Source organism: Heteronotia binoei, chromosome 1 (assembly GCF_032191835.1).
Source record: "Heteronotia binoei isolate CCM8104 ecotype False Entrance Well chromosome 1, APGP_CSIRO_Hbin_v1, whole genome shotgun sequence".
In the NCBI taxonomy this organism is placed as follows: domain Eukaryota; kingdom Metazoa; phylum Chordata; class Lepidosauria; order Squamata; family Gekkonidae; genus Heteronotia; species Heteronotia binoei.
In genome coordinates this window covers 280147641-280174123 of record NC_083223.1, presented here as the reverse complement: position 1 = coordinate 280174123, position 26483 = coordinate 280147641, and the positions used below count along the sequence as shown (strand labels likewise).

General features: G+C 51.3%; 1 protein-coding gene and 1 non-coding gene across 2 annotated transcripts in view; one reads left to right on the top strand and one right to left on the bottom strand.

Annotated features, from left to right (window-relative positions):
• ADAMTSL4 (ADAMTS like 4) overlaps window positions 1–26483 on the bottom strand; it is a 95715-nt gene that overhangs the window by 5935 nt on the left and 63297 nt on the right. The window contains exons 8-12 of the mRNA XM_060258702.1: window positions 21161–21266; window positions 16057–16165; window positions 15713–15915; window positions 13966–14095; window positions 6592–6796 (exon numbers count right to left, since the gene is read on the bottom strand). Coding sequence (XP_060114685.1) covers window positions 6592–6796; window positions 13966–14095; window positions 15713–15915; window positions 16057–16165; window positions 21161–21266 — 753 coding nt within the window. The remainder of the gene's footprint in view (window positions 1–6591; window positions 6797–13965; window positions 14096–15712; window positions 15916–16056; window positions 16166–21160; window positions 21267–26483) is intronic.
• TRNAS-GCU (transfer RNA serine (anticodon GCU)) lies at window positions 2662–2728 on the top strand. Its single transcript has one exon. It is a non-coding gene; the product is annotated as a tRNA-Ser (tRNA).

The following is a 26483-nucleotide window of genomic DNA, read 5'->3' as shown; positions in this document are numbered from 1 at the left end:
CACGGTTCCACCAAAGCCTCGCCATTTCAAATAGCGAATGGCTACGAAGGGAAGCCCTTTCCGTTACTGCAGAACCCCGAGGGAACAGCGCCACCTACCTCCTGCCAGCAATGGTGGGAAGGCATAAAAAAAGGGCTGGACAGCCATCTAGGAAAATTTAGAGATGGCCAAAAAGGACTATAAAGCTTACTTTGACAGGAAGCACTCCCCAGAATGGGACTTTAAAGTGGGGGAGAGTGTGTTTCTTTCTACCAAGAACCTACCATTACCGCAGACTTGTAAAAAACTGGCGTACAAATTCCTGGGACCGTTTAAAATAAAACGGGTGATAAACAAAGTGACAGTAGAACTGGAACTTCCTAAAATGTTTAGTAAAATTCACCCTGTTTTCCACTGCAGTCTTCTTCGGAAAGACCCTGGGATTACGTCATGGCACCCCCGCCCTCCAGAGCCCACTCCTATTCAAGTGAAGAGTCAGAGTCACCATGAGGTTCAGGAGGTGCTAGATTCAAAAGTAAAAAGGGGAGTGCTGTACTATCTAGTCCGCTGGAAATACTTCCCACCAAGCTGCGACGAATGGGTCAAGTCATCGGACCTGTGTGCCCCCTCCTGTCTGAAGAAGTTTTACCTGCTGCACCCAGACAAACCCCGAGCAAGAGCTTAGGGGGGGGGGCAATATGTCAGACACTGGAAAGCTTTCATGCTATGTGTGGAGAAACGCCATTTTAGGCAGTGGTGGTGCTTCATTTGGCAGGGGTCAGTAAATCCCTCAGCCGGCTTTGTAGCCTTCCCCTCACTCCCCCCCCTCCCTTCCAGAGCCAAACCAACAACGCTAGGGGGAAAATCTCCTAGAGAGGCAGGAAGTGCTGTTGTTCCTTGCATGTGTTAGGCAGGAAGAGAAGGCAGATTTGAACTGGGGCTCGAGCGAGCATGTGGTGAGCAATGGAGGCTCCTGCCGGGGAGGCCCCCAGGCAGGCGGACTAAGTAAGTAATTCACAAGACAGGGCAAGTTTAGATCAGGGCCAGCAGGATGCGTTTATAATCAACTTTTCTTTGTTATGCTGTGTGCTGTGCTGTGCTAATTTTGTAGATGCAACTGTTTTTGTTTTGTTTTTCTTTTCCTATATTTTTCTCTTTTAAATAAATGTTTTTTCTGTTTTAAATGCTGGCAGTCAATCTCTGTACCACATAGATCCCCAGACCGCTTTAGACCACGCTGTGTTGAGAAGGGGGCCCCGGGGAAGGGGGAAGGCATGCAGTTGGATAAGGTGCCAATCCTCCAGGGGTGCCCCAAAGAAGCGCTAAGGTCTCTGTGAAACCCAAGTGCAGGGTGGCAGAGGACCTTGAGGCCTGGCCTCATAGCAGGAGAGGGGGATTGGGAGTCCTGTTCCTCTCAATCTGAACCCCGGGACTGAGCAGGTGGTGGCAGCGCGCCCAAGGGGCAGGAGGAGAACTAGCTCCCTCCAGGAGTTGGCGACTCAATAGGGAGCTGACGGGACCGGGCCTGAAGGCAGAATCGGGCCGGTTCCGCCACACTATGATATGATGCTGTGTTCAAACTGCAATGTGTCGCTTGACTTAACTGACTCCATTTTCTAACATTTGCTACTAACCCCAAATAGAAACCTTGCATATCAAAGTAGAAGTGAAGCCGTTACTAACCCTACTGTGAATTCCTGTCCTTGATACTAACAAAGGCAACAACCCTTTGAAGATAAAATGCCTCAGGGGAAGCCAGCAGGGCTGTTCCGTGAGAATGGGAACCACAACGAGATAAGAGAGAGCGAAAGTGTCAAATGTATCACTCTAGTGTGGGAATGTAGATTCGTTTAGAAAACCTTTGATGCGCATCTAGTTAAAACATCTATGCTCTAGGAGAGAGTATCAGTACCAATGTATCCATGCTCAGAAACTATGAACTATCAAATAAAGTCTTAACATTGTAACAAATGGAAGTCTGCCTAATTTGAAGTTCCATTGTCTGACAGACACCTTTCCTGGTGCCCTGCCCACCAAGTGGTTTTAGAAAGGGGTGGGGGTGGGGTGGAGTCAGCCCTGCCACTAGGCAAACCAGGTGACGGCCTAGAGCGCCAGCCTTCTGGGGGTGCCGAATTGGGTGCCCCTCCGTGTGATTCAGTGATGTTATCAGTGAGGGATGGGCGCCAGACGTTAACCTTGCCAGGGTGCCAGACAGTCTAAGGCCAGCCCTGGGGAGGAGGGGGAATAGGTGGGATTCTTGCCCACCAGGGCTTCTGAAGAACTGATTCGCTACGCAGATTAAAATAACATTACACCGATGAAAATAATCTGGTCAATAAGAAAATAACAACATAATAAAATAAAACAGATTAAAATAATCAGGGGAGGGACGGTGGCTCAGGGGAAGAGCATCCGCTTGGTAAGCAGAAGGTCTCAGGTTCAATCCCCGGCATCTCCAACTAAAAAGGGTCCAAGCAAGTAGGCATGAAAAACCTCCGCTTGAGACCCTGGAGAGCCGCTGCCAGTTAGGGGAGGGATGGTGGCTCAGTGGCAGAGCATCTGCTTGGTAAGCAGAAGGTCCCAGGTTCAATCCCTGGCATCTCCAAAAAAGGGTCCAGGCAAGTAGGCATGAAAAACCTCCGCTTGAGACCCTAGAGAGCCACTGCCAGTTAGGGGAGGGACGGTGGCTCAGTGGTAGAGCCTCTGCTTGCTAAGCAGAAGGTCCCAGGTTCAATCCCCGGCATCTCCAACTAAAAAGGGTCCAGGCAAGTAGGCGTGAAAAACCTCCGCTTGAGACCCTGGAGAGCCGCTGCCAGTTAGGGGAGGGACGGTGGCTCAGTGGTAGAACATCAGCTTGGTAAGCAGAAGGTCCCAGCTTCAATCCCCGGCATCTCCAACTCAAAAGGGTCCAGGCAAATAGGTGTGAAAAACCTCAGCTTGAGACCCTGGAGAGCCGCAGCCAGGCTGAGGAGACAAGACTGACTTTGATGGACTCAGGCTCTGATTCAGTAGAAGGCAGCTTCAGATGTTCATATGTTCAACATTGTTTCATTGGCAGTCACCACTCCAGCATCTGTTTTATACTCTCTCAGGCCTCTTCCCAGGGTATTTTTAAATTACCCGCCATCTCCCCTACAACTGGGTTTCCTCTGTGACTGTGGACCCGCCTCCCATGGTTGATCCCGCCTCCCATGGCAGTCATTTTGTGATTGGCCCCACCTCCTGCGGCAGCCATTTTGTATTGTGCCTCCAGGCTCAAAAAAAGTTGGAGACTTCTCGGGTAAACCAAAGAGGACGAGAACAAAAAGAAAAAAAGGAGAAAAGGTGTTTGGTGTAGTGGTTAAGTGTGCGGACTCTTATGTAGGAGAACCGGGTTTGATTCCCCACTCCTCCACTTGCACCTGCTGGAATGGCCTTGGGTCAGCCAGAGCTCTAGCAGAGTTGTCCTTGAAGGGCAGCTGCTGTTAGAGCCCTCTCCGCCCCACCCACCTCGCAGAGTGTCTGTTGTGGGGGTGGAAGGTAAAGGAGATTGTAAACTGCTCTGACACTCTGTCCTTGAAAGGGCAGCTGCTGGGAGAGCCCTCTCCAGCCCCACCCACCTCACAGGGTGTCTGTTGTGGGGGAGGAAGGGAAAGGAGATTGTGAGCTGCTCTGAGACTCTGTCCTTGAAAGGGCAGCTTCTGGGAGAGCTCTCTCAGCCCCACCCACCTCACAGGTTGTTTGTTGTGGGGGAGGAAGGTAAAGGCGATTGTGAGCCGCTCTGAGACTCTGATTCAGAGAGAAGGGAGGAAGGGAAAGAAGATTGTGAGCCGCTCTGAGACTCTTTGGAGTGGAGGGCGGGATATAAATCCAATATCTTCATCTACCTCACAGTGTGTCTGTTGTGGGGGAGGAAGGGAAAGAAGATTGTGAGCTGCTCTGAGACTCTTTGGAGTGGAGGGTGGGATATAAATCCAATATCTTCGTTTACCTCACAGGGTGTCTGTTGTGGGGAAGGAAGGGAAAGGAGATTTCTTCTTCTCTTCTCAAACATTCCTGGTGCATCGCACACCCATGTCCAGAAAGAGGGGAAAGGAATGTGCCTCATTAAGTCCCAGGGCAAACCCTCCATGAACTGTTATTAGGCCCTGTGCTGGAATGGATCCTGCCCGAGGGAAACGTTTGTTTTTTAAAAAGTGATTTCCGGATCAGTGAGTGGTTCGATGCTACCTTGGGTGAGCCGCTCCCGCACGTGTTTTTGAGGCTTTTAATGAGCTATCCAGATGCAAAGAGATTGTTGAAGCCTCGTTAAACATAAGGACATCATAATACATTTCAGGGTTTTTAAAATTTTGGTTATCTTACTAGTGAATCATTCTGGTTTTTTTTCACCGTGTGAGTTAGAGATGACCGGGCTCATTAGATGCGATTATACACATGTACATAACGCACAGTTATTATACATGCACATTTTGTTTCCTGTTTTTGATTTGTTTACACCGGTGGTAGTGTTTGTTTTGTGGACATAACTTAATTGGTTCATTTGTATATTGGAAAAAGAAGACAACGACATTGGATTTATATTCCACCCTCCACTCAAGAGTCTCAGAGGGGCTCACAATCTCCTTTCCCTTCCTCCCCCACAGCAGACACCCTGTGAGGTAGATGAAGATATTGGATTTATATCCCGCCCTCCACTCTGAAGAGTCTCAGAGCGGCTCACAATCTCCTTTCCCTTCCTCCCCCACAACAGACACCCTGTGAGGTAGATGAAGATATTGGATTTATATCCCGCCCTCCACTCCGAAGAGTCTCAGAGCGGCTCACAATCTCCTTTACCTTCCTCCCCCACAACAGACACCCTGTGAGGTAGATGAAGATATTGGATTTATATCCCGCCCTCCACTCCGAAGAGTCTCAGAGGGGCTCACAATCTCCTTGCCCTTCCTCCCCCACAACAGACACCCTGTGAGGTAGATGAAGATATTGGATTTATATCCCGCCCTCCACTCTGAAGAGTCTCAAAGCAGCTCACAATTTCCTTTCCCTTCCTCCCCCACAACAGACACCCTGTGAGGTAGATGAAGATATTGGATTTATATCCCGCCCTCCACTCCGAAGAGTCTCAGAGCGGCTCACAATCTCCTTTCCCTTCCTCCCCCACAACAGACACCCTGTGAGGTGGGTGGAACTGAGAGAGCTCTCACAGCAGCTGCCCTTTCAGGGACAACCTCTGCCAGAGCTATGGCTGACCCAAGGCCATTCCAGCAGCTGCAAGTGGAGGAGTGGGGAATCAAACCCGGTTCTCCCAGATAAGAGTCTGCACACTTAACCACTACACGAAACTGGCTCTCCTGTTGGCTGTTCCAGACCAGCCTTAGCAAGGAACTACTGAACCCAAAGATTCCCTCATTCGAATGAAGACGAGAAGTCGTCAAGGCAGGGACCCAGAAGGTGCGCGTTGGCTGTTCGGCCCCTCAGTAGCCCAGTGCATTGCAAACTCAGGTGACGAGGGGGAGGGGAGCCCATGTTCTACTGACTCCCACCGCAACCTCTCTGCGCACAGTGCCTAAGTCTCATGCAAGGAGGGGTCGTGCCCTTTGCTCTTGCTGATCAATGTTAGGGCAATTGTGTGACGCGTAATTAAAAATATGAGATGAGCCCTGCTGGATCAGTCCAATGGTCCATCTAGTCCAGCATCTTGTCTCACACAGTGGCCAACCAGTTCCTCTGGAAGGCCAACAACAGGGCAGAGAGGCCGAGGCCTTCCCCTGAGAAGAACATCAGAAGAGCCCTGCTGGGTCAGATCAGGGAGGGTCCATCTAGTCCAGCCTCCTGCCTCACACAGAGGCCAACCCGTTCCTCTGGAGGGCCAACAACAGAGCAGAGAGGCCGACACCTTCCCCTGAGAAGAACCTCAAAGAGCCCTGCTGGGTCAGACCAGGGAGGGTCCATCTAGTCCAGCCTCCTGTCTCACACAGTGGCCAGCCAGTTCCTCTGGAGGGCCAACAACAGAGCAGAGAGGCCGACACCTTCCCCTGAGAAGAACCTCAGAAGAGCCCTGCTGGGTCAGAGCAAGGAGGGTCCATCTAGTCCAGCCTCCTGTCTCACCCAGTGGCCAACCAGTTCCTCTGCAGGACCAACAACAGGGCAGAGAGGCCAAGGCCTTCCCCTGAGAAGAACCTCAGAAGAGCCCTACTGGGTCAGACAAATGAAGGTCCATCTAGTCCAGCCTCCTGTCTCACACAGTGGCCAGCCTGTTCCTCTGGAGGGCCAACAACAGGGCAGAGAGTCCGAGGCCTTCAGAAGAAAAGCCCTGCTGGATCAGACCAGTGCTCCCATCGTTCAAATGTATTATTGTCAGTCCCAGGGTGGGTTTTATTTGTAGCAGGAACTCCTTTGCACGTTAGGCCACGCACCCCTGACGCAGCCGATCTTCCCAGACCTAACAGTAGGCCCTGTAAGAAGAGCCCTGTCAGCTCCAGGAGGATTGGCTACATCAGGGGTGCGTGGCCTAACGTGCAAAGGAATTTCTGCTAGCAAAAAAGCCTCATGTCTGCTACCCCCTGGAGCAGCTCCCTACCCTCCCGCTGCCCTCTGCCCCCCACCCCCCCGCCCCGGTTGCCTCCTTACCGAACTCCAGTTGGTGCGGATTTCCCAGTGGCTGCAGACCTGTACCCGGCACTCCTGGGTGGCGTTGGGCTTCTCCAGCTGCTCGCACCGCTGCGGGTGCACCATGGTGGTGCGGTTGGCGTAGACCTGGCGGCACAGGACCTGTCGGTGCTGGCTGCCCAGGCCGCAGGACTTGCTGCAGGCTGACCACTCGCCCACGTCCCAGCTGGAGCAGTCGGGGAGTCAGAAAGGAGAAAAGAAAGGCGTGAGCGGGAGCTAATGCTGGGAAGTGGTGAAGCAGCAGTACTGCAGTGCTGTGGTCTGAACTCTCTGCTCACGACCCGAGTTTGATCCCAGCGGAAGCTGTGTTCAGGAAGCCGGCTCTAGGTTGACTCAGCCTTCCATCCTTCCGAGGTCGGTCAAATGAGTACTCAGCTTGCTGGGGGGAAAGTGTAGATGACTGGGGAAGGCAATGGCAAACCACCCGTCAAAAGTCTGCCATGAAAACGTGATGCGATGTCACCCCAGAGTGGGAAACGACTGGTGCTTGCACAGGGGACCTTTCCTTTCCCTTTTTACTGTAAGCCCTAGGATGATTGGCCTGGAGAGGAGGCGGCTGAGAGGTGATAGGATCACCATCTTCAAGTCCATGAAGGGCTGTCCTATAGAGGATGGTGTGAAATTGTTTTCTGCGGCCCCGGAAGGTAGGACCAGAACCAATGGGTTGAAATTAAATCAAAAGAGTTTCCGGCTCAACATTAGGAAGAACTTCCTGACCCTTAGAGTGATTCCTCAGAGGAACAGGCTTCCTCAGAAGGTGGTGGACTCTCCTTCCTTGGAAGGTTTTAAGCAGAGGCGAGATGGCCATCTGACAGCAATGAGGATACTGTGATTTTAGGGGGAGGTGTTTGTAAGTTTCCTGCATTGTGCAGGGGGTTGGACTAAATGACCCTGGAGGTCCCTTCCAACTCTATGATTCTATGGCTGTTAAGAGTGGTTCCTCAGTGGAACAGGCTTCCTCGGGAGGTGGTGGGCTCTCCTTCCTTGGAGGTTTTTAGACAGAGACTAGATGGCCATCTGATAGAAACAAAGATCCTGTGAATTTAGGGGGAGGTGTTTGTGAGTTTAGAGCGGTTCCTCAGTGGAACAGGCTTCCTCCGTGGGAGGTGGTGGGCTCTCCTTCCTTGGAGGTTTTTAAGCAGAGGCTAGATGGCCATCTGACAGCAATGAAGATCCTGTGAATTTAGGGGAAGGTGTTTGTGCGTTTCCTGTAATGGGCAGGGGTTTGGACTAGATGACCCTAGAGGTCCCTTCCAACTCTATGATCAGGGGTGCGTGGCCTAATATGCAAAGGAGTTCCTGCTACAAAAAAAAGCCCTGCTCTTCGCCAGTCTTAGGACAGCTGAAGGACTCGAGATTTTTGTTTGGACGAATTGCCATCCCCCGGCATGATGGGGTTCACAAATCCAGGGGACTCTGAGAGCCTTCCAGTTGATTTTGTTTGGTTCTCCAGCTGCACACCTTTCCTGTAAAAACGGGATCTGGCCAGCTACCCACGCTCTCCTCCAGACTTGACTACTGCAACCTGTTGCGAGTGGGACCGCCCCTGAAGATTGTTGGAAAACCACACTGGACATCTTCGGAAGATCTGCTTTGGGTGGCCCTGCCTTCTAAGATCTGGCTGGTGGCAACGCAGGATATGGCCTTCTTGGTTGTGGCACCAGGGAGATTCTCCCCAGGGAGATTTACCTGTCCCCTTCTGTTGCAGTCTTCCACCAGCGGGTGAAGACTTTTTCACTTAGCATTCCCTCAATGAACCTTCCTTCTTAAACACTGTTAAGCAAGATTCTGCGTGACAAAGGAATTCTGTATAGAATGGTTACCACTAGCCCATCTAGGGGTGAATATGGAAAATCAAACTTTTACCGCATATAATGAGGCATCTGACAATTTTTCTTTTTTTAGCAGTGTAATTAAACTAAAGTCTGGAAAAGGTTGAATCGGGACATTATGTTTTGAATCGGGAAATTATGTATTCTTGAGCAGAATTAATAGGAGAATATGTATATAGTTAGAAGATAGGATAAAGATATGACAAATGAGAATGGGAAATGAATTGTTAGAAGAAGATGATATTGGATTTATATCCCGACCTCCACTCCAGAGAATCTCAGAGAGGCTCACAATCTCCTTTACCTTCCTCCCCCACAAGAGACACCCTGTGAGGTAGAGGAAGATATTGAATTTATATCCCGCCCTCCACTCCGAAGAGTCTCAGAGCGGCTCACAATCTCCTTTCCCTTCCTCCCCCACAACAGACACCCTGTGAGGTAGACGAAGATATTGGATCTATATCCTGCCCTCCACTCTGAAGAGTCTCAGAGCGGCTCACAATCTCCTTTCCCTTCCTCCCCCACAACAGACACCCTGTGAGGTAGATGAAGATATTGGATTTATATCCCACCCTCCACTCCAAAGAGTCTCAGAGTGGCTCACAATCTCCTTTCCCTTCCTCCCCCACAACAGACACCCTGTGAGGTAGACGAAGATATTGGATCTATATCCTGCCCTCCACTCTGAAGAGTCTCAGAGCGGCTCACAATCTCCTTTCCCTTCCTCCCCCACAACAGACACCCTGTGAGGTAGATGAAGATATTGGATTTATATCCCGCCCTCCACGCCGAAGAGTCTCAGAGCGGCTCACAATCTCCTTCCGCTTCCTCCCCCACAACAGACACCCTGTGAGGTAGATGAAGATATTGGATTTATATCCCGCCCTCCACTCCGAAGAGTCTCAGAGCGGCTCACAATCTCCTTTACCTTCTCCCCCCCACAACAGACACCCTGTGAGATAGATGAAGATATTGGATTTATATCCCACCCTCCACTCCGTAGAGTCTCAGAGTGGCTCACAATCTCCTTTCCCTTCCTCCCCCACAACAGACACCCTGTGAGGTAGATGAAGATATTGGATTTATATCCCACCCTCCACTCCGAAGAGTCTCAGAGCGGCTCACAATCTCCTTTACCTTCTCCCCCCCCACAACAGACACCCTGTGAGATAGATGAAGATATTGGATTTATATCCCACCCTCCACTCCGAAGAGTCTCAGAGTGGCTCACAATCTCCTTTACCTTCCTCCCCAACAACAGACACCCTGTGAGGTAGATGAAGATATTGGATTTATATCCCGCCCTCCACTCCGAAGAGTCTCAGAGCGGCTCACAATCTCCTTTACCTTCTCCCCCCCCCCCCCCCACAACAGACACCCTGTGAGGTAGATGAAGATATTGGATTTATATCCTGCCCTCCACTCCGAAGAGTCTCAGAGCGGCTCACAATCTCCTTTACCTTCTCCCCCCCCCCGCAACAGACACCCTGTGAGGTAGATGAAGATATTGGATTTATATCCCGCCCTCCACTCCAAAGAGTCTCAGAGGGGCTCACAATCTCCTTTACCTTCTCCCCCCCCCCCAACAGACACCCTGTGAGATAGATGAAGATATTGGATTTATAACCCACCCTCCACTCCGAAGAGTCTCAGAGTGGCTCACAAACTCCTTTCCCTTCCTCCCCCACAACAGACACCCTGTGAGGTAGATGAAGATATTGGATTTATATCCCACCCTCTACTCCGAAGAGCCTCAGAGTGGCTCACAATCTTCTTCCCCTTCCTCCCCCTCAACAGACACCCTGTGAGGTGGGTTAGGCTGGAGAGGGCTCTCACAGCAGCTGCCCTTTCAAGGACAACCTCTGCCAGAGCTATGGCTGACCCATGGCGATGTTAACAGGTGCAAGTGGAGGAGCGGGGAATCAAACCCGGTTCTCCCAGATAAGAGTCCGCACATTTAACCACTACACCAAACTGGCTGTCACCAAACTTAAAAGCAATGGAGTAGCAAGGAAGTGGTGGGTGTGCCCCCCCTAGACCTCTGACTGTAGAGATTTTTCTGCAGCACCCAGTTTTGGAGGTAACCCCGTCCAGCTTTCTTTTGCAGGCACGAGAGAAGAGAGTTAAAGTTTTAAAAATTAAGTGTGAAAAGATGGAAGTCCGTGAAGAAGTAAAGAAGTTTTGGAAACAAAAGACAGAATATAATTATGATTAGAATAAGAATCAGGAAAACTGGTAAGGGGATCGGGTGAAATCGGGTAAAGAAAGGAAATAAGATAAAGAGGAAGGGGTTTATTTATTTGTTGTGAGTATTCAGTTCGATTTGTAGAAGGTAATAAGCAAAAAACGAAATGTATTTATTTGAGGTGTATAAATAAGTTGATATATGCACACCTAATAAAATCTTAATACTGAAAAAAAAAAACCTCAGTGTTCTTGTGGAGAAACGCCATCTGAGAGTGTTGGTGCTTCATCCAAAAAGGCAGGGATCAGTAAATCCATTCAGCAGGCTTTGTAGCCTTCCCCTCACTCCCCCCCTCCCTTCCTGAGCCAAACCAACAACGCTAGGGGGAAAGTCTCCTAGAGAGGCAGGAAGGGCTGTTGTTCTTGCCATGTGCTAGGCAGGAAGAGTTTCTCAGTTTTGCAGCAGAGGCTCGGGAAGAGAGGCTGCTTGCCTCTGAGCTCCGGCCTGGGGGAGGCCTGCTCAGGAAAATGAGGCCTCCAGGCAGGCAGACTAAGTAAGTACTTCACAAGACAGGGCAAGTTTAGATCAGGGCCAGCCGGATGCGTTTATAATCAACTTTATTTTGTTATGCTGTTTGCTGTGCTGGGCTTTGCTGTGCTGGGCTGTGCTGTGCTAATTTTGTAGATGCAACTGCTTTTGTTTTGGTGTTTTTCTTTTCCTATATTTTTCTCTTTTAAATAAATGTTTTTTCTGTTTTAAATACTGGCAATCTCTGTACCACATAGATCCCCAAACCGCTTTAGGCCACGCTGTGTTAAGAAGGGGGCCCCAGGTGAAGGGGGGAAGGCATGCAGTTGGATAAGGTGCCAATCCTCCAGGGGTGCCCCAAAGAAGCGCTGAGGTCTCTGTGAAACCCAAGTGCAGGGTGGCAGAGGACCTGGAGGCCTGGCCTCACAGCTGGAGAGGGGGATTGGGAGTCCTGTTCCTCTCAATCGGAACCCCGGGACTGAGCAGGTGGTGGCAGCGCGCCCAAGGGGCAGGAGGAGACATAGCTCCCTCCAGGAGTTGGCGACTCCGTAGGGAGCTGACGGGACCGGGTCTGAAGGCAGAATCGGGCCGGTTCCCCCACAGTTCTCATTGCTGTTTCAATATTCTGCATAGATTTTAACTATGTTTCTAACTGCTTTAATGAAGTGTGTTCATGATGTTGGGGTTGATTTTAATAGTTTTAAATCGTTATTTTATCATGTATGATGTAAATTGTTAGCTATCTTGGGGGCCCTTGCATGAGCAGAAAGACGGGATACGGAGTTTATAGCTAAGAACATAACAAGAAACCGCGTTGGATCAGGCCAATGGTCCATCCAGTCCAACATTCTGTGCCGCACAGTGGCCAAAAAACTCAGGGGCCATCAGGAGGTCCACCAGTGGAGTCAGAACTTCAGAAGCCCTCCCACTGTGCCCGTCTAAGCACCAAGAAGACAGACCATCACTGCCCCAGACATAAGAACATAAGAGAAGCGATGTTGGATCTGGCCAATGGCCCACCCAGTCCAACACTCTGTGTCACGTAAGAGAAGCCATGTTGGATCAGGTCAATGGCCCACCCAGTCCAACACTCTGTGTCACACAGTGGCCAAAAAACCCAGGAGCCATCAGAAGGTCCATCAGTAGGGCTAGGACACTAGAAGCCCTCCCACTGTTGCCCCCTCCCCCTGAAGCACCAAGAAGACAAAGCATCACTGCCCCAGACATAAGAACATAAGAGAAGTCATGTTGGATCAGGCCAATGGCCCACCCAGTCCAACACTCTGTGTCACGTAAGAGAAGCCATGTTGGATCAGGTCAATGGCCCACCCGGTCCAACACTCTGTGTCACACAGTGGCCAAAAAACCCAGGGGCCATCAGGAGGTCCATCAGTAGGGCTAGGACACTAGAAGCCCTCCCACTGTTGCCCCCTCCCCCCCAAAGCACCAAGAAGACAGAGCATCATTGCCCCAGACATAAGAACATTAGAGAAGACATGTTGGATCAGGCCAATGGCCCACCCGGTCCAACACTCTGTGTCACACAGTGCCTAAAGCCCAGGGGCCATCAGGAGATCCCTCAGTGGGGTCAGAACTCCAGAAGCCCTCCCACTGTGGCCCCCCAAGCACCAAGAAGGCACAGCATCTTTGTCCCAGTTTGTGTCTCACAGCCACTGATGGACCTCCGCTCCAGATGTTTATCCTGTCCCCTCTTGAAGCTATCTATGCCTGTAGCCACCACCATTTCCTACACCAGTGAATTCCACGTGTTGATGATTCTTTGGGTGAAGAAGGACTTCCTTGTATCTGCTCTAAGGTTACAACTCATTCATTTCACGGAATACCCACAAGTTCTTTTGTTGTGAGACGATGGCGACGGGAACCACATTACAGACACAGGGACAACCACAATCCCCTGATCGCAACCAAAGGCTGAGCGTCTGCTCAAGGCGCAGTGCAGGGTCTGAAGCAGGGGTGGCCAAACTGTGGCTCGGGAGCCACATGTGGCTCTTTCACACACGCTGTGTGGCTCTTGATGCCCCCACCGCCCCACTGGCCAACTGGGAGAAGGCAATCCTCCCTTTAAATCACTCCTCCAAGCCAGCTAGCAGCTTGGAGAATGCATTTAAAGTTAAAGCGGCTTTCTTTCCACCTCCACTTCCCTCATTTGCCTTCCTTCCTCCCTTCCTTCCATAGAGCCAGTTTGGTGTCGTGGGTAAATGAGTGGACTCTTATCTGGGAGAACCAGGTTTGATTCCCCACTCCTCCACTTGCAGCTGCCGGAATGGCCTTGGGTCAGCCATCGCTCTGGCAGAGGTTGTCCTTGAAAGGGCAGCTGATGTGAGAGCCCTCTCCAGCCCCACCCACCTCACAGGGTGTCTGTTGTGGGGGGAGAAGATATAGGAGATTGTGAGCTGCTCTGAGACTCTTCGGAGTGGAGGGCGGGATATAAATCCAATATCTTCATCTACCTCACAGGGTGTCTGTTGTGGGGGAGGAAGGGAAAGGAGATTGTAAGCTGCTCTGAGTCTCTGATTCAGAGAGAAGGGCGGGGTATAAATCTGCAGTCTTCTTCCTCCTTCCTTCCTACATCTGACGTCCATGGCTTGTGGCTCTCAGACATCTGGTGTTCTAAGTGGCTCTTTTGTTAAGCAAGTTTGGCCACCCCTGGTCTGAACAAATAGCTGGCAACTCAGCCCCTCCCTTCTCTTTCAGCCCTCCCCTCCATCTCTGGCAGAAGCTGGGAGCCAGCAGGGGGACAGCCCCGAGGAAGAAGGACCGGCCACTCACTAGGCTGGACAGGGATCCGTGTTGCAGGCCTCCTCAGACACAGAAGGCTTGGGAAGGAGGAGGCACATCTCCTCCACCACCTCTTCTTGCAGAGCACGGGAGGTGCAGCGGTAGACGGACTGCCAAGAACCTGGGCAGGAAGAAGGAAAAGAACATAAGAGAAGCCATGTTGGATCAGGCCAGTGGCCCCTCCAGTCCAACACTCTGTGTCACACAGTGGCCAAAAAACCCAAGTGCCATCAGGAGGTCCACCAGTGGGGTCAGGACACTAGAAGCCCTCCCACTGTGCCCCCCCCCATAAAGCACCAAAATACAGAGCATAAGTACATAAGAGAAGCCATGTTGTATCAGCCCAACGGCCCATCCAGTCCAACACTCTGTGTCACACAGGGGCCAAAAAACCCCAGGTACCATCAGGAGGTCCATAAGAACATAAGAGAAGTCATGTTGGATCAGGCCAATGGCCCATCCAGTCCAATACTCTGTCACACAATGGCCAAAAAAACCCAGGTGCCACCAGGAGGTCCACCAGTGGGGCAAGGACACTAGAAGCCCTCCCACTGTTGCCCCCTCCCAGCACCAAAAATACAGAGCAACACTGCCCCAGACATAAGAGAAGCCATGCTGAATCAGGCCAGTGGCCCATCCAGTCCAACACTCTGTGTCACACAGTGGCCAAAACCCAGGGGCCCCCAGGAGGTCCACCAGCGGGAGGTCCACTAGAAGCCCTCTGACTCTTGACCCCCAAGCACCAAAGAGACTGAGCACCACTGCCTAAGACATAAGAGAAGCCATGTTGGATCAGGCCAGTGGCCCATCCAGTCCAACACTCTGAGTCACACAGTGGCTAAAACCCAGGGGCCATTAAGGGGTCCACCAGTGGGGTCAGGACATTAGAAGCCCCCACTGTTGCCCTCCTCCAAGCACCAAGAATACAGAGCATCACTGCCCCAGACAGAGTTCCACCAATACCCACAGTGGCTAATAACCACTGATGGACCTCTGCTCCAGATGTTTATCCAATCGCCTCTTGAAGCTGGCTATGCTTGCAGCCGCCGCCACCTCCTGTGGCAGTGAATTTCACGTGTTGATCACCCTTTGGGTGAAGAAGGACTTCCTTTCATCCGTTCTAACCTGACTGCTCAGCAATTTCATTGAATGTCCACAAGTCCTTCTTTCTCTACCTTCTCCATCCCAAGCATAATCTTGTAAACCTCTATCATGTCACCCTGCAGTTGACGTTTCTCCAAGCCAAAGAGCCCCAAGCTTTCTTCATAGGGAAAGTGTTTCAACCCTGGAATCATTCTTGTTGCCCTTTTCGGCACTTTTTGCAATGCTATAATATCCTTTTTGAGGTGCGGCGACCAGAACTGCACACAGTACTCCAAATGAGACCGCACCATCGATTTATACAGGGGCGTTATGATACTAGCTGATTTGTTTTCAGTTCCCTTCCTGATAATTCCCAGCACGGCGCTGGCCTTTTTTTTATTGCGGCCGCACGCCGTCTCGACATTTTCAGTGAGTTCTCCACCACGACCCCAAGATCTCTCTCTTGGTCAGTCTCCGCCAGCTGGGTGACTCTCAGCCTAGCCTACCTCGCAGGGCTGCTGACGGGATAAAACGGAGGAGCAAAAACCAAGGAGAAGAAAACACTTCGGGGCCACCACTGGGGAGAGAGGTGCGTTATAAATGAATTAAATACACAACGTATCAACATCAAACGCTCCCCGCCCCCTGAACGCACCCTTTCCGCAGGTGGCCGAGCATTCGGTGTTGCCGACTCGCTTCCAGTAGAAGTCGCGCGCCAACTCTGAGCTGTGCTGGGGGGGAGGAGGTGGTGGAGGCATCGGTGGGACGCGCACGTTCCTCTGCAGCGTTCCAGGGCTCCTCCCGGATTGGCTGGAGGAGACCGGAGGTGGAACTACGGCGTGGCTCCTTCCGGATTGGCTGGAGGAGATTGGAGGTGGAACTACGACGTGGCTCCTCCCGGATTGGCTGGATGAGACCGGAGGTGGAACTACGACGTGGCTCCTCCCGGATTGGCTGGAGGAGACCGGAGGCGGAACTACGACGTGTCTCCTTCCGGACTGGCTGGATGGGACAGGGGGCCGAGCTGGAGCAAGGTTCTGCGTCTGCAGGTGCACGTGGGGGGCAGATGGCTCCATCGCTTGGCCAGCAGAGGCCGCAGCCAGGGCACCTGGAAAGGAGAAAGGAAGCGGAGTTTAGAAAGGGGAGAGTCGGCAGAGTTCAGGGCAAGGGAAAGGAATGTCTCCATGACAAAGCTTGAACTGTTGTGGTATCGTGACCAAGTACATTCTGGGAACTGGTTTGGAGAAAAGATCTTGAGTCTGCACTAATGTGGTCCAGGTTCCCTTGGAAAACAGAGCTTCAGGAAGGTTGGTCTGCCAAAAAGAGCTGCATTTGAGTCTAGAAGCTTAGTTTGTTGGGCATCTTCTTTTTTTTTTTGAATCCTAGAGTTGGAAGGGACCTCCAGGGTCACCTAGCCCAACCCCCTGCGCAAGGCAGGAAACTCACAAACACCTCCCCCTAAATTCACAGGCTCCGCATTGCTGTCAGATGGCCATCTAGCCTCTGTTGAAAAACCTCCAAGGGAAGAGAATCATAGAATCACAGAGATGGAAGGGACCTCTAGGGGCATCTAGTCCAACCCCCTGCACAAGGCAGGAAACTCACAAATACCTACCCCAAATTCACAGGATCTTCATTGAGGTCAGATGGCCATCTAGCCTCTGTTGAAAAACCTCCAAGGGAAGAGAATCATAGAATCACAGAGATGGAAGGGACCTCTAGGAGCATCTAGTCCAACCCCCTGCACAAGGCAGGAAACTCACAAATACCTACCCCAAATTCACAGGATCTTCATTGAGGTCAGGTGGCCATCTAGCCTCTGTTGAAAAACTTCCAAGGAAGGAGAGCCCACCACCTCCCAAGGAAGCCTGTTCCACTGAAGAACCGCTCTAACGGTCAGCAAGTTCTTCCTAATGTTGAGCTGGAAACTCTTTTGATTTAATTTCAACCCACTGGTTCTGGTCCGACCTTCTGGGGCCACAGAAAACAATCTGATGCTCGTAATCTCAAACCCTGAAATTCTTGTGGGTCTCTGGCTGCTACTGGACTCGAACGCAGCTCCTCAGAAAATGCAGACACCTAGAAAACTTGAAATGTTTAGCAGCAAAAAGAACCGGAGTCCAGTAGCAGCTTAATGGCTAATAAAATGTGTGGCGAAGTAAGAGCTTCCATTAGTCACTACGACTCATGCAAGCTCTCCCCCCACCCCAATTCTTTTATTATTCTTTAGCTTGTTTTTTTAAATGTTTTACGTTATATTTTCTTACTCTGTTATTTATTATATTTTATTGTTTTCTTCTTGTTGTGAACGGAGAGTGCTTTGGCTGTGGGCGGGATGAAAATGAAATAAAGTTTAATAATAATAATTCTCCCCAAGGGGCTGTAGTGTCATTGATTACACCTTAATTTCTCCTTCACTGAAAACTTATGTCAGAGATTCTACTGTGGGCATAATAATAACAACACGGGTACCCATCTTGATTTAATTGTTTTTTTAAAAAAAGGTAAAGGCAGTCCCCTGTGCAAGCACCAGTCGTTTCCGACTCTGCGGTGACGTTCTTTTCACGTTTTCACGGCAGACTTTTTACGGGGTGGTTTGCCATAGCCTTCCCCAGTCATCTCCGCTTTCCCCCCCAGCAAGCTGGGGACTCATTTCACCGACCTTGGAAGGATGGAAGGCTGAGTCAACCTTGACTCAGCTACCTGAACCAGCTTCCGCCGGGATCGAACTCAGGTCGCGAGCAGAGAGATCAGACTGCAGTACTGCAGCTTTACCACTCTGCACTACGGGTACTACCCATGTTGCTTTAATACATTCCAAATAATTTAAGTTGTACCGTGCTATTCCTTCCAGAAGCTCAAGGGGGCGCTTACGTTATCCCCACAATTCTAGCCTCACATCAGGTCAGGAAACCAGCATAAACTTCCGAGTGGGGTGAAGATCTGAACCCATCGCCCCGCCCACCACAGCCCCACAGGATTTCATGAAATTTCGGGGAAGAAAGCACCTAGCATGATATGGCACAAAATCTGTCTTGAACCTGGTTTGAACTTGCGTTTCAGCTGCACGTGGCCATTAGTAATCCGCAGAACATTTGAGCTATATGCCTTGTATGAAAGACTTTTAGGATTCTGGAAGCTTATGAACATATGAACATATGAAGCTGCCTTCTACTGAATCAGACCCTCAGTCCATCAAAGTCAGTCTTGTCTCCTCAGACTGGCAGCTGAGGTTTTTCACGCCTATTTGCCTGGACCCTTTTTAGTTGGGAGATGCCGGGGATTGAACCTGGGACCTTCTGCTTCCCAGGCAGATGCTCTGCCACTGAGCCACCGTCCCTCCCTAAAGTCAGTCTTGTCTACTCAGACTAGCAGCAGCTCTCCAGGGTCTCAAGCTGAGGTTTTTCACGCCTATTTGCCTGGACCCTTTTTCAGTGGAGATGCCGGGGATTGAACCTGGGACCTCCTGCTTCCCAAGCAGATGCTCTGCCACTGAGCCACCGTCCCTCCCCTAAAAGCCTCGTGTGAAACAAGGCAATAAGTGCATCCCTGCAGCGGTCTTGCGCTTTGCTGCTGTTCGTCTTTACCCCAGCTACTGCTGAAAGCAACTTTGGAGCATCGGTCTCTATCTTCACGGCTTCTTGATCCCCTCCACCTTTAAGAATCATGAACACTGATTATAAATTAAAGGACGTTGGTCTTGAGTGGGACTTATATTGCACTTTGGTTCAAGTTCTTTATTATATGTATAAATTTCTGAATTTGTTTCGTATTTGAGGCTGGTTTATCGTGGATGCTTTTTGCTTCACACCTGCTTCTCTTTTTCACATTACTCTTTGGTTTGCTGTGTAATCCCCAGGTGGGGCAGGCGATCCCCCAGTTTGGAGGCCCTCCTCCCGCTTCAGGGTCATCAGAAAGCGGAGGGGGGGGGGAAGAACTATCTGCTGGGTACTCCATTATTCCCTATGGAGACCGATTCCCATAGGGTATAATGGAGAATTTATCCACAGGCATGTGGAGATTGGAGGGTTGCTGTTTTTGGAGGTAGAGGGACCATATTTTCAGCATAGCGTCCGGTGCCTCTCCTCGAAACACACCCCAAGTTTCAAAAAGATCGGACCAGGGGTTCCAATTCTATGAGCCCCCAAAGAAGGTGCCCCTATCCTTCATTATTTCCAGTGGAGGGAAGGCATTTAAAAAGGTGTGCGGACCCTTTAAATGTGATGGGTGGAATTCCCTTTGGCGTTCAATTGTGCTTGTTGCAACCTTGCTCCTGGCTCCACCTCCAATGTCTCCTGGCTCCACCCCCAACGTCTCCTGGCTCCACCCCCAATGTCTCCTGGCTCCACCCTCAAAGTCCTCAAATATTTCTAGGCCTCCCCCACCCGCTTCTGTCAAGTCACAGCTGACCTCCAGTGACCCCCGTGAAAATTTCAAGACAGGAAGCTTCAGAGGTGGTTTTCTGTTGCCCGCCTCTAGATGGCAACCTTGGACTTCCTTGCTGGTCTCTCATCCAAAAACTGACCATGTTTTCGAGATAAGGCGAGCCTCGATTATCCCGGTCCCTAGAGGGCTTTAAATGGGGATTAGAGCGATTCATGGAGGAGAGAGATGTTTATCGGGGGCTGCTAGCCATGGGGACTGAAGGGAACCTCCCTGTTCAGAGGCAGTAAGCTTCTGAATCCCAGAGCAAGGAGGCAACCTCAGGGGAAAGCCTTGACCTCTATGCCCTCTTGTTGGACTGGCTGGCCACTGTGTGAGACAGGAGGCTGGACTAGATGGACCCTCATTGGTCTGACCCAGAAGGGCTCTTCTGAGGTTCTTCTCAGGGAAAGGCCTCGGCCTCTCTGCCCTGTTGTTGGCCCTCCAGAGGAACTGGCTGGCCACTGCGTGAGGCAGGAGGCTGGACTAGATGGACCCTCCCTGGTCTGACCCAGCAGGGCTCTTCTGACGTTCTTCTCAGCAAAAGGCCTCGGCCTCTCTGCCCTGTTGTTGGCCCTCCAGAGGAATTGGTTGGCCACTGTGTGAGACAGGAGGCTGGACAATATGGACCCTCACTGGTCTGACCCAGCAGGGCTCTTCTGATGTTTTTCTCAGGGGAAGGCCTCGGCCTCTCTGCCCTGTTGTTGGCCCTCCAGAGGAATTGGTTGGCCACTGTGTGAGACAGGAGGCTGGACAATATGGACCCTCACTGGTCTGACCCAGCAGGGCTCTTCTGATGTTCTTCTCAGGGGAAGGCCTCGGCCTCTCTGCCCTGTTGCTGGCCCTCCAGAGGAACTGGGTGGCCACTGTGTGAGACAGGAGGCTGGACAATATGGACCCTCACTGGTCTGACCCAGCAGGGCTCTTCTGATGTTCTTCTCAGGGGAAGGCCTCGGCCTCTCTGCCCTGTTGCTGGCCCTCCAGAGGAACTGGGTGGCCACTGTGTGAGACAGGAGGCTGGACAATATGGACCCTCACTGGTCTGACCCAGCAGGGCTCTTCTGATGTTCTTCTCAGGGGAAGGCCTCGGCCTCTCTGCCCTGTTGCTGGCCCTCCAGAGGAACTGGTTGGCCACTGTGTGAGACAGGAGGCTGGGCTAGATGAACCCTCGTCTGATCAAGCAGGGCTCTTCTGAGGTTCTACTCAGGGGAATGCCTTGGCCTCTCTGTCCTGTTGTTGTCCCTCCAAAGGAACCTGTTGGCCACTGTGTGGGACAGGAGGCTGGACTAGATGGACCCTCCCTGGTCTGACCCAGCAGGGCTCTTCTGAGGTTCTTCTCAGGGGAAGGCCTCGGCCTCTCTGCCTTGTAGTTGTCCCTCTGGAGGAACTGGTTGGCCATTGTGGGAGATATGATGCCGTACTAGGCGGACCACCCCCCCCCCCCGTCTGGTCCAGCACAGCTCTTCTGATGTTCTTAAGCACAAAGAATCCTGCCTTTCTCGGCTCTAGGAAGCAGGAAATTCAACAACAGAGTCTGCAGCCCAAAGCAAGTCACAATCGACACAGAACTACCATCGGTCCAAAGGAGGCTGCACGAGGTGCCATCAGTTTGCAGGTTTGGGATTCAGACCCCGGAGTAAGAAGTTCCGCAGCGCGTTAACAGACGGGAGCGATTCCTTACCAAATCCCTGATGAGGGCTGTGGATGTCGGCAGCAGAGTTATCTGGCCGGCCCAAGGCTACGAAGAACTGGTAGGAGACACCGGGGTTGTCTTGCTGGAAGATCATCTGCGGAAGGTGGGAGCAGAGAGCTGATGAGTTAGGAGGCGCAATGGCCAGAGAAGGAGGAAATAATACACATTGTACATTTACATTACAGTGGCTATTAGCCACAGCATATTGTTGGAACTCTCTGTCAGGGGCAGTGATGCTCTGTCTTCTTGGTGCTTGGGAGGGGCAACAGTGGGAGGGCTTCTAGAGTCCTGGCCCCACTGGTGGACCTTCTGATGGTACCTGGGTTTTGGCCACTGTAGGACGCAGCCATTGGCCTGATCCAACATGGCTTCTTTTACATTTTTAAGTTTGGAGCTCTGATGCTCTATATTCTTGGTGATTGGGAGGGGCAAGAGTGGGAGGACTTCTAGTGTCCTGGCCCTCACTGATGGCACATGGGGGGTTTGTGTGACACAAAGTGTTGGACTAGAGGGGCCATTGGCCTGATCCAACATGGCTTCTCTTCTGTTCTTATGTGACACCGAGTGTTGGACTGGAGGGGCCACTGGCCTGACCCAACATGGCTTCTCTTATGTTCTTATGTGACAGAGTGTTGGACTGGATGGGCCACTGGCCTGACCCAACATGGCTTCTCTTATGTTCTTATGTGACACAGAGTGTTGGACTGGATGGGCCATTGGCCTGATCCAACATGGCTTCTCTTATGTTCTTATGTGACACAGAGTGTTGGACTGGATGGGCCATTGGCCTGATCCAGCATGGCTTCTCTTATGTTCTTATGTGACACAAGAGTGTTGGACTGGATGGGCCATTGGCCTGATCCAACATGGCTCCTCTTATGTTCTTATGTGACACAGAGTGTTGGACTGGATGGGCCATTGGCCTGATCCAACATGGCTCCTCTTATGTTCTTATGTGACACAGAGTGTTGCACTGGATGGGCCACTGGCCTGATCCAACATGGCTTCTCTTATGTTCTTATGTCTGGGGCAGTGATGCTCTGTATTCTTGGTGCTTGGGAGGGGCAACAGTGGGAGGACTTCTAGTATCCTGTCCCCACTGATGGACCTTCTGATGGTACCTGGGTTTTGGCCACTGTAGCACGCAGCCATTGGCCTGATCCAACATGGCTTCTTTTACATTCTTAAGTCTGGAGCTCTGATGCTCTGTATTCTTGGGGCTTGGGAGGGGCAACAATGGGAGGACTTCTAGTGTCCTGGCCCCACTGGTGGACTTCCTGATGGCACCTGGGGTTTAGCCACTGTAGGACACAGAGTGTTACACTGAATCAGCCATTGGCCTGATCCAACATGGCTTCTTTTACATTCTTATGTCTGGAGCTCTGATGCTCTGTATTCTTGGTGATTGGGAGGGGCAAGAGTGGGAGGAGTTCTAGTGTCCTGGCCCCCACTGATGGCACATGGGGGTTTTGTGGCCACTGTGTGACACAAAGTGTTGGACTGGAGGGGCCATTGTCCTGATCCAACATGTCTTCTCTTACGTTCTTATGTCTGGGGCAGTGATGTTCTGTATTCTTGGTGCTGGGCTTCTAATGTCCTGGCCCTACTGGTGGACCTCCTGATGGCACTTGGGTTTTTTGGCCAATGTGTGACACAGAGTGTTGGACTGGAGGGGCCATTGGCCTGATCCAACATGGCTTCTCTTATGTTCTTATGTGACACAGAGTGTTGGACTGGATGGGTCATTGGCCTGATTCAACATGGCTTCTCTTATGTTCTTAAGTGACACAGAGTGTTGGACTGGAGGGGCCACTGGCCTGACCCAACATGGCTTCTCTTATGTTCTTACACTCTCTTTCCTCTTCCAGTACAGAAAGACTGTATCTGCTTCCCAGTGAGGAAAGGGCTGTCTTCCCCAGGCCTGGTCTCCTTCCGAGGCAAGCAAAAAGCCCCTCCTTCCTCTGAGGCCCCGCCCATCGAGCACACACATGGGCCCCTCCCGTTCCGGGTTTCCATTGCCCTTCTCAACACTGTACCCAGCCTAGATTGCCCATGAGCTGCCTCAAAGAGAGCTTCCTTCTGAACCAAGAAAAGGAACTTGTTTGGAAGGAACGGGCTTGCTTGCCCATCGTGGAAAGTGCATTCCAGAAAGGCAAGATGAGCTCCCCAGAGAGCCAAACAGCTCCATTTGCCGGCTGCTGGAAATGTGATTTTCCCCTGCTTAAGCATCGCTCGCAGACTTTCAAAATTAGCTTTGCGATATTGAGAAACCGAAACACTGGGTGTGTTTCTTTTAAAATTTAAAAGCTGAAATTTTCCAGGATGCTGAAGACGCATGAACGCACATGAAACTGGCACATGAGAGCCAGTTTGGTGTAATGGTTAAGTGTGCGGACTCTTCTCTGGGAGAACAGGGTTTGATTCCCCACTCCTCCGCTTGCACCTGCTGGAATTCTCTCAGCTGTCTCAGAGCTGTCCTTGAAAGGGCAGCTTCTGTCAGAGCTCTCTCAGCCCCACCCACCTCACAGGGTGTCTGTTGTGGAGGAGGAAGGGAAAGGAGATTGTGATCTACTCTGAGATTTGTAGCAGAGAGCCAGTTTGGTGCAGTGGTTAATTGTGCGGACTCTTATCTGGGAGAACCGGGTTTGATTCCCCACTCCTCTGCTTGCAGCTGCAGGAATGGCCTTGGGTCAGCCATAGTTCTCACAGAGCTGTCTTTGAAAGGGCAGCTTCTGGGAGAGCTCTCTCAGCCCCACCCACCTCACAGGGTGTCTGTTGTGGGGGGAGAAGATAAAGGAGATTGTGAGCCGCTCTGAGACTGATTCAGGGAGAAGGGCGGGGTATAAATCTGCAATTCTTCGTCTTCTTCTACTGAATCAGACCAGTGGTCCATCAGTCAGAACTGTCAACTCGGATTGGCAGCTGCTCTCCAGGGTCTCAGTCGGGGACATTCAAGCCACCTACCTGGGATCTTTTGCAGGACAAACTGATGCTCTTCCTCAAAAAAGATATTCTAGCATTGGAAAAAGTCCAGAAAAGGGCAAATAGAAGGATTCAAGGGTTGGAACATTTTCCCTATGAAGAAAGGTTAAAACGCTTGGAGAAACGTCAACTGCAGGGTGACATGATAGAGGTTTACAAGATTATGCATGGGGTAGAGAAGGTAGAGAAAGAAGTCCTTTTCTCCCTTTCTCACAATACAAGAACTCGTGGGCACTCAATGGAATTGCTGAGCAGTCAGGTTAAAATGGATAAAAGGAAGTACTTCTTCACCCAAAGGGTGATTAACATGTGGAATTCACTGCCACAGGAGGTGGTGGCGGCTACAAGCATAGCCAGCTTCACGAGGGGATTGGATCGACATATGGAGCAGAGGTCCATCGGTGGCTATTAGCCACAGTGTATTGTTTGAACTCTCTGTCTGAGGCAATGATGCTCTGTGTTCTTGTGCTTCGGGGGGGGGGGCAGTGGGAGGGCTTCTAGCCCCACTGGTGGACCTCTTGATGGCACTTGGGTTTTTTGGCCACTGTGTGACACAGAATGTTGGACTGGATGGGCCAGTGGCCAATATGGCTTTGCTTCTGTTCTAATGTCTGGGGCAGTGATGCTCTGCATTCTTGGTTCTTTGTGGGGGAGGGAACAGTGGGAGGGCTTCTAGTGTCCTGGCCCCACTGATGGACCTCCTGATGGCACCTGGGTTTTTTGGCCACTGTGTGACACAGAGTGTTGGACTGGATGGGCCATTGGCCTGAACCAACATGGCTTCTCTTATGTTCTTATGTGACACAGAGTGTTGGACTAGATGGGCCATTGGCCTGATCCAACATGGCCTCTCTTATGTGACACAGAGTGTTGGACTGGATGGGCCATTGGCCTGATCCAACAGGGCTTCTCTTATGTTCTTATGAGACACAGAGTGTTGGACTGGATGGGCCATTGGCCTGATCCAACATGGCCTCTCTTATGTTACACAGAGTGTTGGACTAGATGGGCCATTGGCCTGATCCAACAGGGCTTCTCTTATGTTCTTATGTGACACAGAGTGTTGGACTAGATGGGCCATTGGCCTGATCCAACAGGGCTTCTCTTATGTTCTTATGAGACACAGAGTGTGGGACTGGATGGGCCATTGGCCTGATCCAACATGGCCTCTCTTATGTGACACAGAGTGTTGGACTGGATGGGCCATTGGCCTGATCCAACAGGGCTTCTCTTATGTTCTTATGAGACACAGAGTGTTGGACTGGATGGGCCATTGGCCTGATCCAACATGGCCTCTCTTATGTTACACAGAGTGTTGGACTGGATGGGCCATTGGCCTGATCCAACATGGCCTCTCTTATGTTACACAGAGTGTTGGACTAGATGGGCCATTGGCCTGATCCAACATGGCCTCTCTTATGTTCTTACCACTGAACCAGGACACGTCCCCTAAAGCTTCCTTATTTAAAATCAGTCCATCAAAGTCAGAATTGTCTACTCGGACTGGCAGCTGCTCTCCAGGGTCTCAGGCTGAGGTGTTTTACTTCACCTTCTACCTTATCCTTGGCTCAGAGATGCTGGGGATTGAACCTGGGACCTTCTGCATGCCAATCAGATGCTCTGCCACTGAGCCACAGTGCCCAGGACTAGCACGACCGGCCCTAGGGCACACGGTGCCCCAGGAAGACCCGCTACCCACCGCCTTGCTCCGCAATGCTGTGCCCCACTGCCCGCACAGCGAAGCAGGGCAGGGAGGATACCCAGGAAAGGAGGCGAAGACACGCAAGCCATCCAGCCAGCGAACTTCCCTCCACCTCCCTGAAAGAAAGGGAGGGTCAGCCGTAGCTCTTGGGAGTCAGTTTGGTGTAGTGGTGGAGTGCGTGGACTCTTACCTGGGAGAACCAGGTTTGATTCCCCACTCCTCCACTTGCACCTGCTGGAATGGTCTTGGGTCAGCCATAGCTCTTGCAAAGTTGTCCTTGAAAGGGCAGCTTCTGTCAGAGCTCTCTCAGCCCCACCTACTTCACAGGGTGTCTGTGCGGGAGCGGAAGCTAGAGGAGATTGTGACTGCTCTGAGACTCTGAAATTCAAGGAATAGGACGGGATATAAATCCAATATCTCCATCTTCTTTTTCTGTGCAACCAGTGCTTTTGTCTAGGGCACCGGGAAGAGGAAGAAGACGACTGTAGATTTATACTCCACCCTTCTCTCTGAATCAGACACTCAGAGTGGCTTACAATCTTCGTCCCCGACAACAGACACCCTGTGAGGAGGGTGGGGCTGAGAGGGCTCTCAGAAGCTGCCCTTTCAAGGACAACTCCTATGAGA